The sequence below is a fragment of the Eutrigla gurnardus genome, assembly GCF_963514095.1.
Source record: "Eutrigla gurnardus genome assembly, chromosome: 6".
NCBI lineage: Eukaryota > Metazoa > Chordata > Actinopteri > Perciformes > Triglidae > Eutrigla > Eutrigla gurnardus.
In genome coordinates, this window is record NC_139920.1 from 19,774,168 (window position 1) to 19,790,668 (window position 16,501).

General features: G+C 42.2%; 1 protein-coding gene across 1 annotated transcript; it reads right to left on the minus strand.

The window, feature by feature from the left end:
• Nucleotides 1-4,025: 4,025 nt before the first annotated feature.
• On the minus strand, nt 4,026-14,752 carry LOC311015083 (carnitine O-palmitoyltransferase 2, mitochondrial-like; the record flags this gene model as incomplete). The annotated part of the gene is made up of 5 exons (XM_084012137.1): nt 4,026-4,728; nt 4,924-6,225; nt 6,325-6,431; nt 6,539-6,619; nt 14,577-14,752. 5 exons carry the CDS (start codon nt 14,750-14,752, stop codon nt 4,400-4,402), a joined length of 1,995 nt encoding a protein of 664 aa, XP_083868263.1. The 3' UTR covers nt 4,026-4,399.
• Nucleotides 14,753-16,501: the final 1,749 nt, after the last annotated feature.

Sequence of the window (16,501 nt, forward strand, 5' to 3'; positions counted from 1 at the left end):
TTCACCTCATGTGTTAAAAAGTGAACTATTTCATTTGTGCGTATGTCTAAGTAGTGAGGATGCAAACTTGATTTTTATTTTAAACCAATAAATATTATGATAGTCTTATGGTCCTGCATACTTGTGTGTTCTTTAGGGACAATTCCGTCGTGGTCTAGGATTTCACCACTGTTGTGGCCTTCTACACGTTGTGACGTCAATCGGTGGATGTTTGCTGTCCTGGGAGGGTAGTAGGAACCCAAACCAAAGGAAACCCATCTGAGAACAACCTTATTCATTTTCTTTGAGAACTTTTTTTCACCCGAGACTCAGGTTGTTTGTTGTTCTTGCACCCAAGAGAAAATAATAACTAAACTGAGATCAAAAGGAAAATGAAGGTTGGCAACAAAGGGACAATTGAAGTAAAAAGGGTTCAACCCAGTAAGACCAACAACTAATCCAAGGGAGAACCACATTTATTATTTTTCTACAGCAAAATTTACATTCCCTAATTTTTGAGGGTATTGACACATTTTGTTTTTTTCTTGTATCCAATTTGAGTATTGAAGTTATTTTGTGGTATATTTGAGTTATTTATATGACAAATATTCCTACTTTTGGGGAGAGATAATGTACATGAGAAAAGGGGTAAATGGAACTGAGCAGAATACTGATATAACAGTAATTATCTTGCTCATAAATCTGTGGTCCAGTGTGTTGTGTGGGTTGGAGTTATATGTACTCTCCTACAGAGTTTGCTACCGCCAATCTCCTTATCGAATCTAGTAGATCATAGAGCTTGAATCTGTGTAGATCTGAAATCATTCTGAACTGTAAGCATATCTCTTTTATGAGAGAAGGACACACATTCAGGTTACATAAGCATAACCACCATTAAATTAAATTATAAAAACAAATGTTTTTGTCCCTGTACGTCATCCAAGTATAAAAGTTGCCTCATTGAATCCGATTTAACGCCAAGGTTCACCATCATTCAAAATGCAAGCAAAAACACCTGTAATTTCACATTACATTTCCCTTTTCACACAAAGAAAATAATTATAATACACTTTAGGTTCAGGTAGTATCAAATAGGCTTTTCAATGTGAATCTCAAATAGAATGTATGCCATTTAAAAAGCACATTTATGAGCTCATACTTTAGGATTTGCAAAATTGTCGATCATTGTGTAAAGGAAAAAAAATCAGATTTTAGTTGATGCCTCACTTAAAATGGACCATCCATTCCTCATATATTGTCATGTGGTCCTTTGGCCAGCAGAGTGCATCTTATGTGATCTTATGATCACATGACAGCATCACATGGCTTTAAGTCTTTTTAAACAAGCAGAGATCTTCAACAGGGGTTAGCTACCTAGCTAGCTAGTTGGCTAACTAATGTTCAAGATAACTAGATACATAGCATACACAAGCTTTATGCAGATGACTCTACCTTATTAGTATAGCTAGCTAGTTGGCTAACTAATGTTCAAGATAACTAGATACATAGCATACACAAGCTTTATGCAGATGACTCTACCTTATTAGTATAGCTAGCTAGTTGGCTAACTAATGTTCACGATAACTAGATACATAGCATACACAAGCTTTATGCAGATGACTCTACCTTATTAGTATAGCTAGCTAGTTGGCTAACTAATGTTCACGATAACTAGATACATAGCATACACAAGCTTTATGCAGATGACTCTACCTTATTAGTATCCGGTAAAGATACTAGAGTTATACAGGAAACTCTTTAGAGAATTGTCTCTGGTAAGGGATTGGTTGATTGACAACAAACTGTCTTTACATCTGGGAAAGACAGTCCATTTTATTCGGCACTAAACACAAGCTTAAAATAAAATAACATTAAATAAGATTTGATAAGATAATCCTTTATAATTCCCTGGGGACATTTACAGTATTACAGCAGCAAAGAGGAATCAGCACAAAAAAAAACAAAAAAAATACAGAAAAAGTATAAGAAATAATGAAGTAAGAGTAAAGATTTTTTGAATAGTAAAGTGTTAAAAATAAAATATAAAGATAGTGGACTTTGGACCTCGAGGACCAAAACATCTCCCTCTCTCTCTCCTGTTTTTCATATCCATCCACTGCTAATAAAATGTGTCTATGCCTGAAAAAATCTTTAAAAAAAAAAATACAGCACCACGTGCCTGGTCTCGCTCCTCGGCAGCCTGTTATCAGTGGCGAAACGCGCAACTTTGCCACGAGCTGGAACCGGAGTTGGGGCTGCAGCTGGTCTGAGCGGCCCGTGAGGTCCCAGTGTCCCGCCATTCTGGTGTTGGACGGGGAATCCGGTGCAGCTGTGGAGCGCAGATGATGATGACGGTGATGATGATGATGAATGGCCCGGCCGGCTCGTGCAGGCACCGGGTTCTCGCCACCATTATGTCTACTGCTGTGCGCCCTGACCCTGTTTTGTGATAGACACACATGCCTAAAATGTGCCTACTGTCATTGGTTGTCAAGTGACGAAAACTTGCACTGAACCTCGCCTGGCGCATTAAAGTTGAGGAGAGGAGCTTATTTGATTGGTGAAGATCTGAATCGGCTGTATTAATCCCACTCCACGCCTTGTCTCCTCCTCGTCTCCTCCTCACGCCTTTTCTCCTCCCTCTTTCCCACTTGCGGGGGTAGGAGTGACGGGAGGCGTGCCTGCGCCCGACTGCACCATTCACGAAACTTGCAAAGTCCAGGCGGACACACCCCGTCGGCGTGGCGCAGGTGGGCTGTGCCCCGACTACAACTGGTCTACAAAACAAGGGCCCTTTGTTAGAAAACTGTGAGACAAGTAGGGAGGAGAATATAGATACTGGTAGATGAAAAATAATATGAGTCAATATATAATGTATACTAATACAAAATAAGTAAATATATAATATATAATAAATATATAATAGATACTGATAAAATACAAGTAAAAATATAATATTTATTGTTAAAACATATTTAAATACAAAATATATATTGATACTGAAAATATTGAAAAATATATAATATATACTGATACAAAATAAGTAAATAATATAAACTGATACGATATAAGTAAATATATAATATATACTGATAAATATATAAGTAAATATATAACAACATACTGATAGAAAATAGGTTGTGGGAGCTAATTTTTCATATCAACATTTTGTTTTGCAGTTTGTTTACATGCACTCTATCTTCCCATTTACTTCTACACATTATGACTACAAAGAGACCCAACAAGCCTACAAAGACACACACACACACACACACACACACACACACACACACACACACACACACACACACACACACACACACACACACACACACCAGGTGGATCCTCTCAATCAGATGTAGAACTGATGCTTGACTGGGACTCAGACTAAATGTGTAACATTTAACATCCTCACTCTGATCACACTGGAGGAAATTACACTGATGCTGTCAGATGAATGACAACTTTGTAGGGTACACCCTGGACAGGTGACTTCTGGGAACAACAATCAATCATTGATTTTTGATTTGATTTTTACAGTGAATAATGTGGGATAACTGTTCCTTTTTTCACTTTTGATTTTGGAAATGTTGTGGAAAAATGAATCTGCCCAATAAAGATCAACAACCAGGATCTGCTTTCTCTCCGAGGTTTATTCCACTAAGTATTCTAATCTGCAGAGGAGGTTCACCCCTGCCTTCTGATACAAAGGTTCAGACTCAGCAGGAACGACCCTGAGTCCAACAACAGTCTCCCTTTTAAGGAGGAGGAACCAAAGGACGGATCATGTCCTATCTTACAAAGACAAGATGTACAGGCAAGGTCAAGATTTACAGAACACAGGCGTCATAGTCCTGAAATTATCTTATGTCAATGTGGCACTCATGTTCATATCATCTACAAACAGACATTCATTTTCGTCATAGCATAACAGTCAGATGAGGAGATGCGGATGGCGTCAGCCTGACAAATATTCTGATTATAAAGTACAAACATCCAAAATTCCCATTACAGTAATATCTTTTTTTTTTCAACATTTTAATAAGGCGCACTGGCACAGACTATTAAACACATGAGGGAGAGGGGAACAGGTGGAAACAATCAGGAATAAGGGATGACATCAGACCGGGGAAACATGTCGAACGGCAAGTGACCTGAAATGAGAGTTTGATTTTAAAAATAAAACCGGAAGTTCACAAGACAAAAACCAAGACAAGAAAAAACCTCATCGCGGCATGACAAAATACATTTAAGCACTATAAATCTCATTGTTTTAACTGTTTTGGTGGTTTTAATATTCATATTAATATGACTGTCTTCATGATTACCAGAAGTAAATAAACAATTTGAGACCTGAGAATGATGATAGCACTCACCACTGCTCCTTAAAGCAAACATTTTGTTGACAAACACTTGTTTCTTAGCTGAGTGCCTTCCCTTCCACAACAGTGAAAATATCCTGTAAGGACTTGTGGACACACTGCAGGAATTCATGGACATTTCGAGTCGGGTAGCTTGACACAGTGCAGTCGATCCAGTCTTCATGGACACCGTAAGCAATACCAAAACCATCAGGTTGCGCCGGGCCAAAGGCCCAGGAAACCATTGCTGGACTAGTGATGGTGCTGGTGGCGATGATGATGTCGTCAGTAGCAGCGTACGCTGGATCTGTGTAAAAGCTGTGCAGAGCCTGGTTCTTTGAAGTGGCCAGGTGTTGCAGGGCAAACAGGTGACACTCAAAACCTTGACCTAGTGAGAAACAAAAGCAATGGTGAGTTCAGCAAGACCAAAGGGTGGAACGGGAGGAATATCTTACAGTGAAAGTGTAATGAAAATCCTTCAGGGCATGTTTTCAGATATGTGTCTACAGGACAACACTTTAAATACTTCACAAATATCATAATTGTAATCCTTCAAAAGCAAGTAGACATGTCATATACACACCCATAGCAGCTTCCTTGATCAGCTGCCGATGACACTCAGAGCACTCGGTCAGCATGGCCTGTAGTTGTTCCACGCTGCGTTTGCCTGGCTGGCGAACAAAGGCGTGTGAACATCGTTGTGTGTGTATGGTGGCTGGCCGGATGCTGTCTGTGCGGCCATGTCTGAACGCTGCAGTGCTACAGGCCTCATGTGAGGGTACCGTCTGTCCATACTGCCTCAGGAAAGCCATTTGAAAAGCCAGCTGGACTATAGCATCTGGACTCAACTTGTTCTTCTTTAACTGTGCCTTGCCTTTTTCAAACCTCATGTTGTAAATGCTGAGTTTTGATACAGCTGAGTCAAAGTTGTCCTTGGCTTTTTTGATGCCACTCTCCAGCTCGCTGTCCAGGTTGAACTGCAGTCTGTGCACAGCAGACGCTGAATCCACAGCAGCAGCAGCCGAGCCTGGGTGGACCTGCGGCCGCTCCGTCATATCTTTGAAGATCTCATTCTGAAATCTAAGGATAGTTCTCCCGTCGCCCCAGGAGTGTTCAAAATTGATGGCTGCCTGTCCGTCTTTGGTCAGAATGAGATTGAAGGACTTGTCGAACCACCGGTTGCAGCCGTCGCCATGCAGCATGTTGTGGTAGAGGTGGTTTTCATCCCTCATGCTTTCATCATCCAGACAGAGACACAAGATGGCGCTGTCAACAATCCGTAAAACCTCTGCGTTTCCAGCCGCTATCAGTTTGTCTCTCAGCCCGGCCCACACATCTCTGTCCTCACTCGTCAGGACCCCGAGAGGAAAGGCAGCTGCTGGCTTTGGGTCGGACAAAATGTACTTCAAATGGGACTGAATCTCTGCAGGCTTCACTATATTCCCATCTCTGTCTACAACGTCAAACACATACATGTTGCCTTTCCTCATTACGAGGAGATGTTTTGCTGTCTCCTCTGTGAAGAGCTCATCTCTCCCAATCTTAGGGATCCGAGTTGAGTTGAAGAGGCGAAAGTACTGAGACATGTCCAGGGGGGAAGCATTCACCATGTAAGCTCCATACCAAGACAGAGAGGACGGGACCCAGCGGATTAACCTTTTGAAACCATCTGTGTCACTCTTTGCTGGGTTGAGGTGGAAAACATCTGGCTCCAGAAATCCAGCTCGTAGTGTTTTCATGAAGCGGACTGCTGAACACACCACATTAGTTGCCCGCACAAGCTGGTCATTGTACTCTGTTTTAGGGTCGGGCTTTAATGTCACAGCAGGGTTTATGTTTAACACCAAAGGGACACGAGTACAAAGGAACTTGTCAAACCATGGTCCTGAAAGAAAAGAAGTTATTCAACCACATTCATTAGTGATTGTATAAATATGAGATGCTTTCAAATTCAGGGTAGTTATCATCAGAATGGCAGATTCACCTGAGCTGTAGCTTGTGTGCTTATTGTTTTTGTCCTGAGCTACCAGTTCCTCCTGCAGCTGCTTCCCCACACCGTTCTGGAAATCTAGTGCAAGTTTCTCTGTTGTTCTAAGGATACACAACCAAGATCGTTCCAAATAAGATTTAAGTGAGAATAGATAAGCAAGTTCAAATATGAAATCGTCAAAAAGTGATTGTCTTTCAACAAAACGTACCTGAACTGGTCATCATCCAACAGAGGCTTCTGGGCAGCTAAATACCTCCTGAGAGTATCCGCCAGCTTTGGTATGGGTAGCCTTTATGTCACAGGGCAGAAGTAATGATTTGTTTTTATATTTGACACTATTGATGGATTGCCGTGTTTTGAGAGCGGAAACGCCAGAAAGGAGATGAGCCGCCATCCCGGTCTATACGGACCATGGACGTTGAAGGTTTTAAGTAGTTAATGGACTTTTACCATCGTTTAGCCGGGACAATTTTAACGGATCTGGTTCATATTTTAGCTGAAACTTGTTTTTTTATCAATAAATCCACAGTTTTACCTCCATTGTTTAATCATTGAAATCTATACAGATTTTAACAGAGTGTATTGAGGGGACAGTTAAACAAAGTATAATTGTACAAATCATGAATTCTTCAGCTCTTTTGGTTTCCCCAGTGATGTAACCCGAGGTAACATGCTCTTCTGTGAACAACTTGCAGGTGTTAAAGTGATGGTTTGGAGTGAAATGCACCCGAGTTAATTTCCACCATGACTTCCAGCCAAATACCCCCTCGGAAGCATTTTTAGCGATGGTCAGCATTGGTCAAGATAGCCGCTATCAGCTCAATGGCTTAGTACTAGCGCTATGGTACTGGGGGTATATCTCGTAAATTACCCCACTAATAATGCATGTAATGTTACCAAACTTCTGCAGTAGTACACATAGGGTCTGTACTCACAAAACGAGGCATTTGAAAGTTTGTTAGTACACCAGGAGTTTATTTAAAAGAACACTTGCCTGATAGCTTCTATCCTCGGCTGCTATGCTACCCCTGCGTAGATGCCACTTCCGTGTTTACCCAGCCGATGCCGTGACGCGAGTTTCACGCGAGAGTATGAAAAAGTTAGAAAAAGATACTGGGCGCGTTTGGGATCGCATGCATTTGCGCCGATGCATGCACGAGACTTGAGAGGATCCGCCAGAACTCGTCATAAACACGCCAAGTTCCCACCACGTCAAGTCGGACACAGGTGCACTTCACGGACCTTTTTTTTTTTTTTTTATTATTTAAACTTTATTAATAATTCCATACATAACAAAAACTGTCGAGCCAGGGGAAACTTCACGGACTTTGCACAAAGAATATGGCCTGCCCAGTGGCGCTGGCTTTCTTCGTCGCTGACGAACTCGAGCCGAGGCATTTGAAGTCCCGTTGTTGACGGAGGCTGAGGAATTTTCTCACGTGGGAAATACCACGTGATAATTCTAACCAACTAGGGCAACGTTGAGGGGAGTGTCTTATGTCCGCACTTATTTCAGACCATCCATCCATCCATCCATTTTCTACCGCTTATCCTGTATTTAGGGTCACGGGGGGGCTGGAGCCAATCCCAGCTGTCCTTGGGCGAAGGCAGGGTACACCCTGGACAGGACGCCAGTCTATCGCAGGGCTGACACGTAGAGACAGACAACCATTCACGCTCACATTCACACCTACGGGCAATTTAGAGCATTTTCACCAATGAACCTATCCCCATCTTGCATGTCTTTGGACTGTGGGAGGAAGCCGGAGAACCCGGAGAGAACCCACACTTACACGGGGAGAACATGCAAACTCCACACAGAAGGAACCCGGGCCGACCCGGGAATCGAACCCAGGACCCTCTTGCTGTGAGGCGAGAGTGCTACCCACTACACCACCGTGCAGCCTATTTCAGACCATCTGCAGAGAAAAGCATGCGAAGGGAGGTACCCTGGAGATACCGCAAGTTTTTAAAGTCATGTGACATGTCGCAAAGGGAAGTTATCACCAGCATTTGTGACGTTTTTTTCCCAGAATGCCTTGTTTTGCGAGGCAAATGCATGCGCATGCTTGATTGCAAACAAGCCTAATAGGCGAATTCGACTTGATGTCGCCGCCTGCAGCGCGCTACCTAACGTGATGTATTGTGGGTTGAAAGCGATGCATGATGGCTAGAATTGTGTCCGACTTAGCAGCCGACTGCAAAGACGTCACAGGGTCGCGACAATATCACGTGACCCAAAACATCGCGGGAACAAGTTTTTAAGAGGCGCTTGGCAGCGCGGTCCACGGTGGCTGCAACTGGCTTGTCCACACCTCCGCTACAGTGGAATGGTTCTCATTGGTTAAAAGTTCAATGACGTGTGTTCAGGTCCGCACTCGGCGGCCACCTTGTGGTGAAATGATACTTTTTATTTTGGTCGCATTGATCTCATGGCTTGATCTTAAGTTCCGTGCATTGTGTTGTGAGTAGGTCTATATGTGAGGTCTGGTTAATACAAACATAGAATGATAATACAAATATACTGGGAAAAAATAATGCCTTCCACATGTTGCCTTGCGTGTGTGTGTGTGTGTGTATGTATTTATTTATGTATATATGTATGTGTGTGTGTGTGTGTGTGTAATATATATATATATATATATAAAACATATCCTCTTTGGTTTGCTGCTGTGTTCTATCGCTTGAGCACTATAGTCACGTTGACTTTGTTGTCCGACTTGACGGCGTTTGGCTGCCGTCTCTTTTAGAGCCCGCCCCCTCAGACACCTGCAGCTCTCGTCGGCGTGATAAGTCAAGTCAAGCCAAGCCAAGACCATCCCGAACAAGCCTAATGGGCGCGTTTCGGATCGCATGCATTTGCGCCGATGCATGCACGAGACTTGAGAGGATCCGCCGGAACTCGTCATAAACACGCCAAGTTCTCACCACGTCAAGTCGGACACAGGTGCACTTCACGGACCTTTTTTTTTTTTTTTTTTAATTTAAACTTTATTAATAATTGTATACATAACAAAAACTATCGCGCCAGGGGAAACTTCACGGACTTTGCACAAAGAATATGGCCTGCCCAGTGGCGCTGGCTTTCTTCGTCGCTGATGAACTCGAGCCGAGGCATTTGAAGTCCCGTTGTTGACGGAGGCTGAGGAATTTTCTCACGTGGGAAATACCACGTGATAATTTTAACCAACTAGGGCAACGTTGAGGGGAGTGTCTTATGTCCGCACTTATTTCAGACCATCTGCAGAGAAAAGCATGCGAAGGGAGGTACCCTGGAGATACCGCGAGTTTTTAAAGTCATGTGACATGTCGCAAAGGGAAGTTTTCACCAGCATTTGTGACGTTTTTATTTCCCAGAATGCCTTGTTTTGCGAGGCAAATGCATGCGCATGCTTGATTCGAAACAAGCCTAATAAAAGCATTTATAAAAATGTGTTGACCTGATAATACAAGCATTGGGCGCATTTCGGATCGCATGCATTTGCGCCGATGCATGAACGAGACTTGAGAGGATCCACCGGAACTCGTCATAAACACGGCAAGTTCCCACTACGTCAAGTCGGACACAGGTGCACTTCACAGACTTTTTTTTTTTTTTTTTTTAATTTAAACTTTATTAATAATTGTATACATAACAAAAACTATCGCGCCAGGGGAAACTTCACGGACTTTGCACAAAGAATATGGCCTGCCCAGTGGCGCTGGCTTTCTTCGTCGCTGACGAACTCGAGCCGAGGCATTTGAAGTCCCGTTGTTGACGGAGGCTGAGGAATTTTCTCACGTGGGAAATATCACGTGATAATTCTAACCAACTAGGGCAACGTTGAGGGGAGTGTCTTATGTCCGCACTTATTTCAGACCATCTGCAGAGAAAAGCATGCGAAGGGAGGTACCCTGGAGATACCGCAAGTTTTTAAAGTCATGTGACATGTCGCAAAGGGAAGTTATCACCAGCATTTGTGACGTTTTTTTCCCAGAATGCCTTGTTTTGCGAGGCAAATGCATGCGCATGCTTGATTCGAAACAAGCCTATTTATAAAAACTCAGCGAAACTTTTTCATACTCTCGCGTGAAACTCGCGTCACGGCATTGTAGTTTTTTCAGTTAACAGCAGCCAATGGTCTTGAGATTGTTTTCACCTCGTTTTATTGTTTGCACCTTGTCGCTTTTGCACAAAGAAATAAAACACCAAGTTCTGAAAAATAGTGGATGTTTAAAGCCGGAAAGTAATCAAATAGGCTATAACGAGGCTAACGACGATATACGTCAAGAGTCTCGGTCAGTCTTTACAAAAAACATAGCGCCCTTTACCGGTGTGGCATTGAATTGCATTTCGACACGTAAACCCAACGCAGAACCATCACGGTCTCCAAGCAACTGCGTGGCCATTGCGTGATCACTACGCGGAAGCATAATCAGGGCTTTACACTTGTCTTACACTTGCAGAGTAAAGAGGCATGGACCCAAATGGAGATTGAATAAAAGGAAAGGCAAAAACAGTATTCAACAAAAGGAGCGAGATAACCAACAGAAAACAGGACTTACAAAATGGTGGGATCCAACAAAAAAAAACCCAAGGGGTGCAGTCGAATAGTCAAAAAATAAGGTCCTAACTCCTATTCCTAACTCCTATTCCTTGACCTCTGGGGAAAACGTCACGGGGTTAAGGAAAGGCGATAGGAGAACTCAAAAGGATTTAGGAAAAGACGGCAGCGGTGCTGAGAGAATCCGACCGGACTTTCACTAAGCTACGTCATTAAAACGCGGCCGCTGATGATTGACAGCTGATGATCGGCACCGGCGATTGACGTGCGTCTGCGCTGGATAAACTACAATAATGGACTACAAAAAGCGCATCGTCCACTTCTCCACATGTTGGTTTTATAAACAGCTGGTTCACTGACCGGCTTCAGTCCAGCAGCTCCTCCTACCTGATTGACCGGTTGCTTTATTTACGTTTCATTTGTGGTTTTAGTTTCGTTTTTGTCAAGTTTGTAACATGATTGAAAAAAAAATAAAAAAAATACCATTCAATTATCACTGTCCACACACATTTATCATCACTATTCCAATTACTATATGTCTGCTTGAAAGTAATTGTTAAATATGCAAATAGGCATATTGTTTGTTTTCATGAACGGCCGAGGTGTGCGGCACTTTAAATGTTGCTCTCGCAAAGAATTGTGGGTCGGCGTAATCTCCTTTCCTTTTGTATAGGAAGGTCTGTTGCATCCTATGCTAAAGGAGCTCTGAAAGGAAGCATTGGAGCTCCTTTCCTTTGCATTTAGAGAATTCGAACGGCTCTTATCATGGCGGCCACTTGTTTACTTCCGGGTCACTTCTTCAGTTAGGAACCTTCCTAAGCAAAAAAGACTATTCGACTGCACCCAAGAACTCACTGGATTCTCAGAGAGCGGTTGTGAGGTGACAGCAATAGATAAGCGTGCTATGAAACAAAGGGAACACACAGGCTGCGTTTCAAAAACAGTTTGAGTCGCCCTCGCTCACTTGCCCTAAGCCCTTGCCCTCGGGGGAATCCCCGCCGCCATCATAAGGGCTGTTCCATTTCTCTGAACAGCTGAAGTGAACTCCGTGAGATCGACCCTTGAGGGCTGAGTGATCGAGTCAACAACGATGGTCACTTCAGAGCTGTGTATCACCCACAATGCATTGCAGTGGTGCACGAAAAATATGTCCATGCGGTGGCGATAATGAACCTCAAACAACATTGTCTGCTGTCTATTCACCACCAAGGAAGAAGAAGAAAGAAGAAAGAAGAAAATGAATTAAATTTAATTCATTTTAAATTTTGCAATTAGACTGTCTGCCATCGGGCATATCGGGCATTTGCCAGCGCTTATTATAAGGTGAAATCCTCGCAGCTGGTTTGGTTCATCAACGTCCCCCGCGCTGACCCCCCTTAGCTGCGCGAGTTTGACAGTGCGTGCGTGTATGTCAAAACCAAAACATTAAGGAAGGCTGAGGAAGTCACCTACTTATATTAATAATAATAATAGTCATTATAAACTAATAGTATAAAGCAGCCATCCCCAATTAGCGGCCCGCGGGCCAAATCCGGCCCGCAAGAGCAAAGTGTCCGGCCCGTGCGGACCGAGTGACACTATGCAATAACCTGCCATAAGGTGAAATAAAGAGTTCTGTAAAGCTGGAAATATATTCACAGATTCGGGATCAATAAATCTGAAGTGAAACGTTTTCAAACACAAATGATGCCTCTTTCCCACCGTCATATTGTAGACTACGAGCTACAAGGACCAAAACCCAGATTTTTTACATAAATAAGCCGTCTTCCAAGCTGAACGGAGAACATTGATCTATATGCGCAGCCGGGCGAGTGCGCAGGGACCGTCTGCAAAATATAAGACAAAAGCAAGACGCTGCAAACAAAAACCATTAACTCCACTGTTATACAATATTGTTTTCCTCTTGTGCACCATTTTGCTGTAGAGCTGTTGTTTTTTGTTGTTGATAAAAATATTCTCAACGGCATTCAAATAAATAAATCGCTGATATTAGACTTGTTTTCTTTCAAGTGTACATTTTTTATCTGTCCCTCAACACAGGCTATGACTACTATCTGCTACTAGAACCAACTACTAGTAGTACTAATCATTACAATAATAATACTTCAAATAATAGCAGCAACAATAATAACATTTACACATAAAACAATGTTTAGTGAGCCAATGAAAAAAACCAGATAATTTGGCCCTCAGTGAAAACTAATTGGGGAACCCTGGAAGGCTCAGCACTGTGTTTTAGTCATTTTTGTTTTCATCTTTTCTTGAATGCTTAAACTCCTCAATGTCAACATTTGGATCAGAACCAGCAATTTGTAAGAAATTGGTCAGTAATTGATGTCATATTTTGGTTCTCAAAATTCACCAAAATTGATGCATTAAAATGAAATCTATTAAAAATGTTCTCCCGGGGGGACATGCCCCCGGACCCCCCTACAAGATCGCAAGGCCCACACGATAGAATCCTGTGGGAAACACTGCTATTGGTACACAAAACTGGTAGATCAGCCCCTTAGTCATGATTGATTCTGGGCTGGACCAATTACAGCCAAGGGGCGATGCCTGACAGTGTACAAGCATTGTCACAAAAAAGTTTGTTTTCAATCATAGGCTTCATTGTCTTTCCATCAATACCTGGTGGGCCGGTCTTGGCTGAAAATGCCCGGGCCGATTTTTGGTCCCAGCCCAGCCCTGCTTAGCACGTCTACACAACTTCACCGTCTTTTCCAGCTAGTCGCCTTGCTCCGTTCCCAAATATGCCGGCTGGCCTCGTTCCACCTCTCTTGCAGCTCTGTGACGGCCTGTGTTGCGGTCTCAGAGGTGGAACATTCTGTCGCTGCTAGTATATTTGGACATTATTATAATTTATTCATCTGACTTCTCCTCTCAAACTGTATTTTCTCTATGCAATTACCCTGAGGCCGAACTACCCCCCCCCCAATCAAACAAACTGTCAATGTCCAATTTGAAATACCACCTCTCTGTAATCCTTTACTTGGACCTGTGTGTCAGAGCCCTCATGTCTCAGTATAAGCTTGAGGGTTTAAAGTGGACATATGTCGGAGTGAAAATCCCCAGGGAGTGTTGAGTTCCCCTCGAGTCAGGATCTGCACCAACCACACCATTCACTAGGTCACACATGCAAGGGTAAATAGATCCTCTGAATTAGTCATGGAATCCATTTCTGTACTTTTAGCTTTTAATATTTTCAAACATAATAATAATATTATAGAAGTACTTGTTGTATAAGCTGTAACACAATGACGCGTTTGTTAAAGTGCACGTCATTACTGTTAATACTCCATACCTGAGCTCCACCACACCTTTCAGGGTTATTCGGGGTTGGAAAGGGACGTTGGGTCAACATCTTTCAATGACTACATGAATCTTTCTTGGATGATCTAATATGAATTCAGACATCTCTGTGATTACTTTTGAAAGACGTAGTTAAACTGAGAAGCTGAAATACGACAGTTTCATACGTGTCTCGATTCCTATTGGATCATCTAAGAAACATTCTTGTAGTTGATGAGAAGATGTTGAAAAAACGTCCCTTTCTAACCCCAAATAACCTGAATTCACACTTTACGTCTACAGAACAATAGATGAGCATGTATTAAACTTATTACAGATGGTAAATTACTCATTTACTCGTTCACATGTGTCAGTCAACTGTAATGTGAAAATGTGTTTGTGGCTCCTTACTTGGGTAGACTCTTCTGGTAATGCATCGTTGGTACAAGACTTCGGTGCAGATACTCTGTTGAAGGCGTCCTGTCGCTGCTGTAGTTTCTCTTACTGAAGCCCAGAGCAGCGGCTCTTAAAGTCATTCTGGAGTTCCTCAGAGAGGCAACGCACTGCGTTTGAAGCAGACTGACCATGATGGCGTTGGCTGGCGATCCCAATACCTACTGTGTTGTTTTCAACGTAAAGCACATCAGCTGACACACACCAAAAACCTGATGAGACACCTGTCGCTCCAGGTAACAAGTCAGACAGCATTTATGCCCCCCGCCCCCTCTCCTCCCACAAGGGGGCCAGTCAAGCTCACAATACAGGTTTTTTTTAATAAATTGTGGTGTGAATGCTGGATGCTGAAAAGCCAACACTTCACTGTGTTGCTGGCTTTAACGTGGAAGAATACGGTGAAGGAGCGGAGTATCTGATGTAGTATTGAATGAACATCCATTAAAAGTTGAATACCTTTTGCATTGACTCCTCTCTCCTCATGACTCTTCCTCACCTCCTCCACCCTCATGAAAGGATTCCAGGATGTCCAAACTGGGAAGTGAAGAAGGCCTCTGGGCAAACAGTCATCGAGGATGCAGATTAAGTCTCAAATATTGACTTGAGTTAAATATTTAATCTTAAACAGTACAAACTGAAGGGTCTAACATCAGTGTACGCATTTTTTTTTTAATGACGCGTGACACATTTCCCAGTACGTCATCCAAGTATAAAAGTATTTTTAAACTAGGGCAGAGAACTTTAACAGGGGTCCGCGACCCAGTTGTGGCTGGTGAATTTTTCTTCTGGGGAGCGCATTTTTTTTGGGTAACCAAAAATGTATTCATAATAATGCAAGAACACAAGAAAATGTGCATGTGCTATGACATATTCCTACCAGTATTGTAGGCTTAAGCAGGCATGTGGAGTTGTACACCTGTTATTTGTTATATGTCCAAAGAGCATTAACAGTCTGACACTGTGTTCCTGAGGAAGTTCTTGATTCTTTTTTGTTTAAAACCCCTACTAGGGTTGTCATGATACTAGAATTTGAAAGTCGATACTGATAGCCAGGCAAATACTCAATACCATTTTCGATTTCGGGAGAAAATGAAAAGGCAGAATTTTTTATATGTATTTGCCTACAGTCCCGTTTATAACCGGTGTTTCTGGTGACTTGGCACCATATTTTCATTGCTGGTTTAATAGAGCTGGTAGAACAGGCTGCTACTGGTTCTGTCTGGTAGCTGGTCTAATAGAGCTGGTAGAGGAATTAATCAATTTGATTATACGTATACATTAATATTTATTTTTGTATTTATTTATTAATATATAACTATATGTAAGTACTGTGTAAGGCCAACCAATTATTATTTTCTATTATACTTAAATAATACATAATAATACAAGTGAGATAGATAGAAGTACATATATAATATTTTCTTTAATAATCCAGTGAGAAGAGCAGGTGATTTAAATACCTTTTTATTCCAAAGAGACACAATACATCATGTGTTTGATATTTGGAAGTTTGAGTTATATTTCTGTTGTGTTTTTGACAGCTGTGCAATATAAATAATAATGTATTATAATGTATAAATAAAGGTTGGTTCTAAAACATTTGGGTGTGACAAGAGTTACATTAATGTCAAAAGACGTTATGAGTCTATGATTTATCTAAATAATGAAGCTGTCACGTGGCAGCAGTGGAGGCTCATGGGATTGTTTTCTGGCCTGCAGGACCCGCTAAGGGTTTCAGGCTGGTTCACTTGTCTGTTAGCCAAGGAACATGAATCTGAATGTTGACGCGTTGAAGCGTTTGGATTGACGTGAGCCTTTGAAGAAGACAGCTGACTCCATATTGTAATCTGTATTGAAAAAACTGCTGCTAGATAAAATAAAAC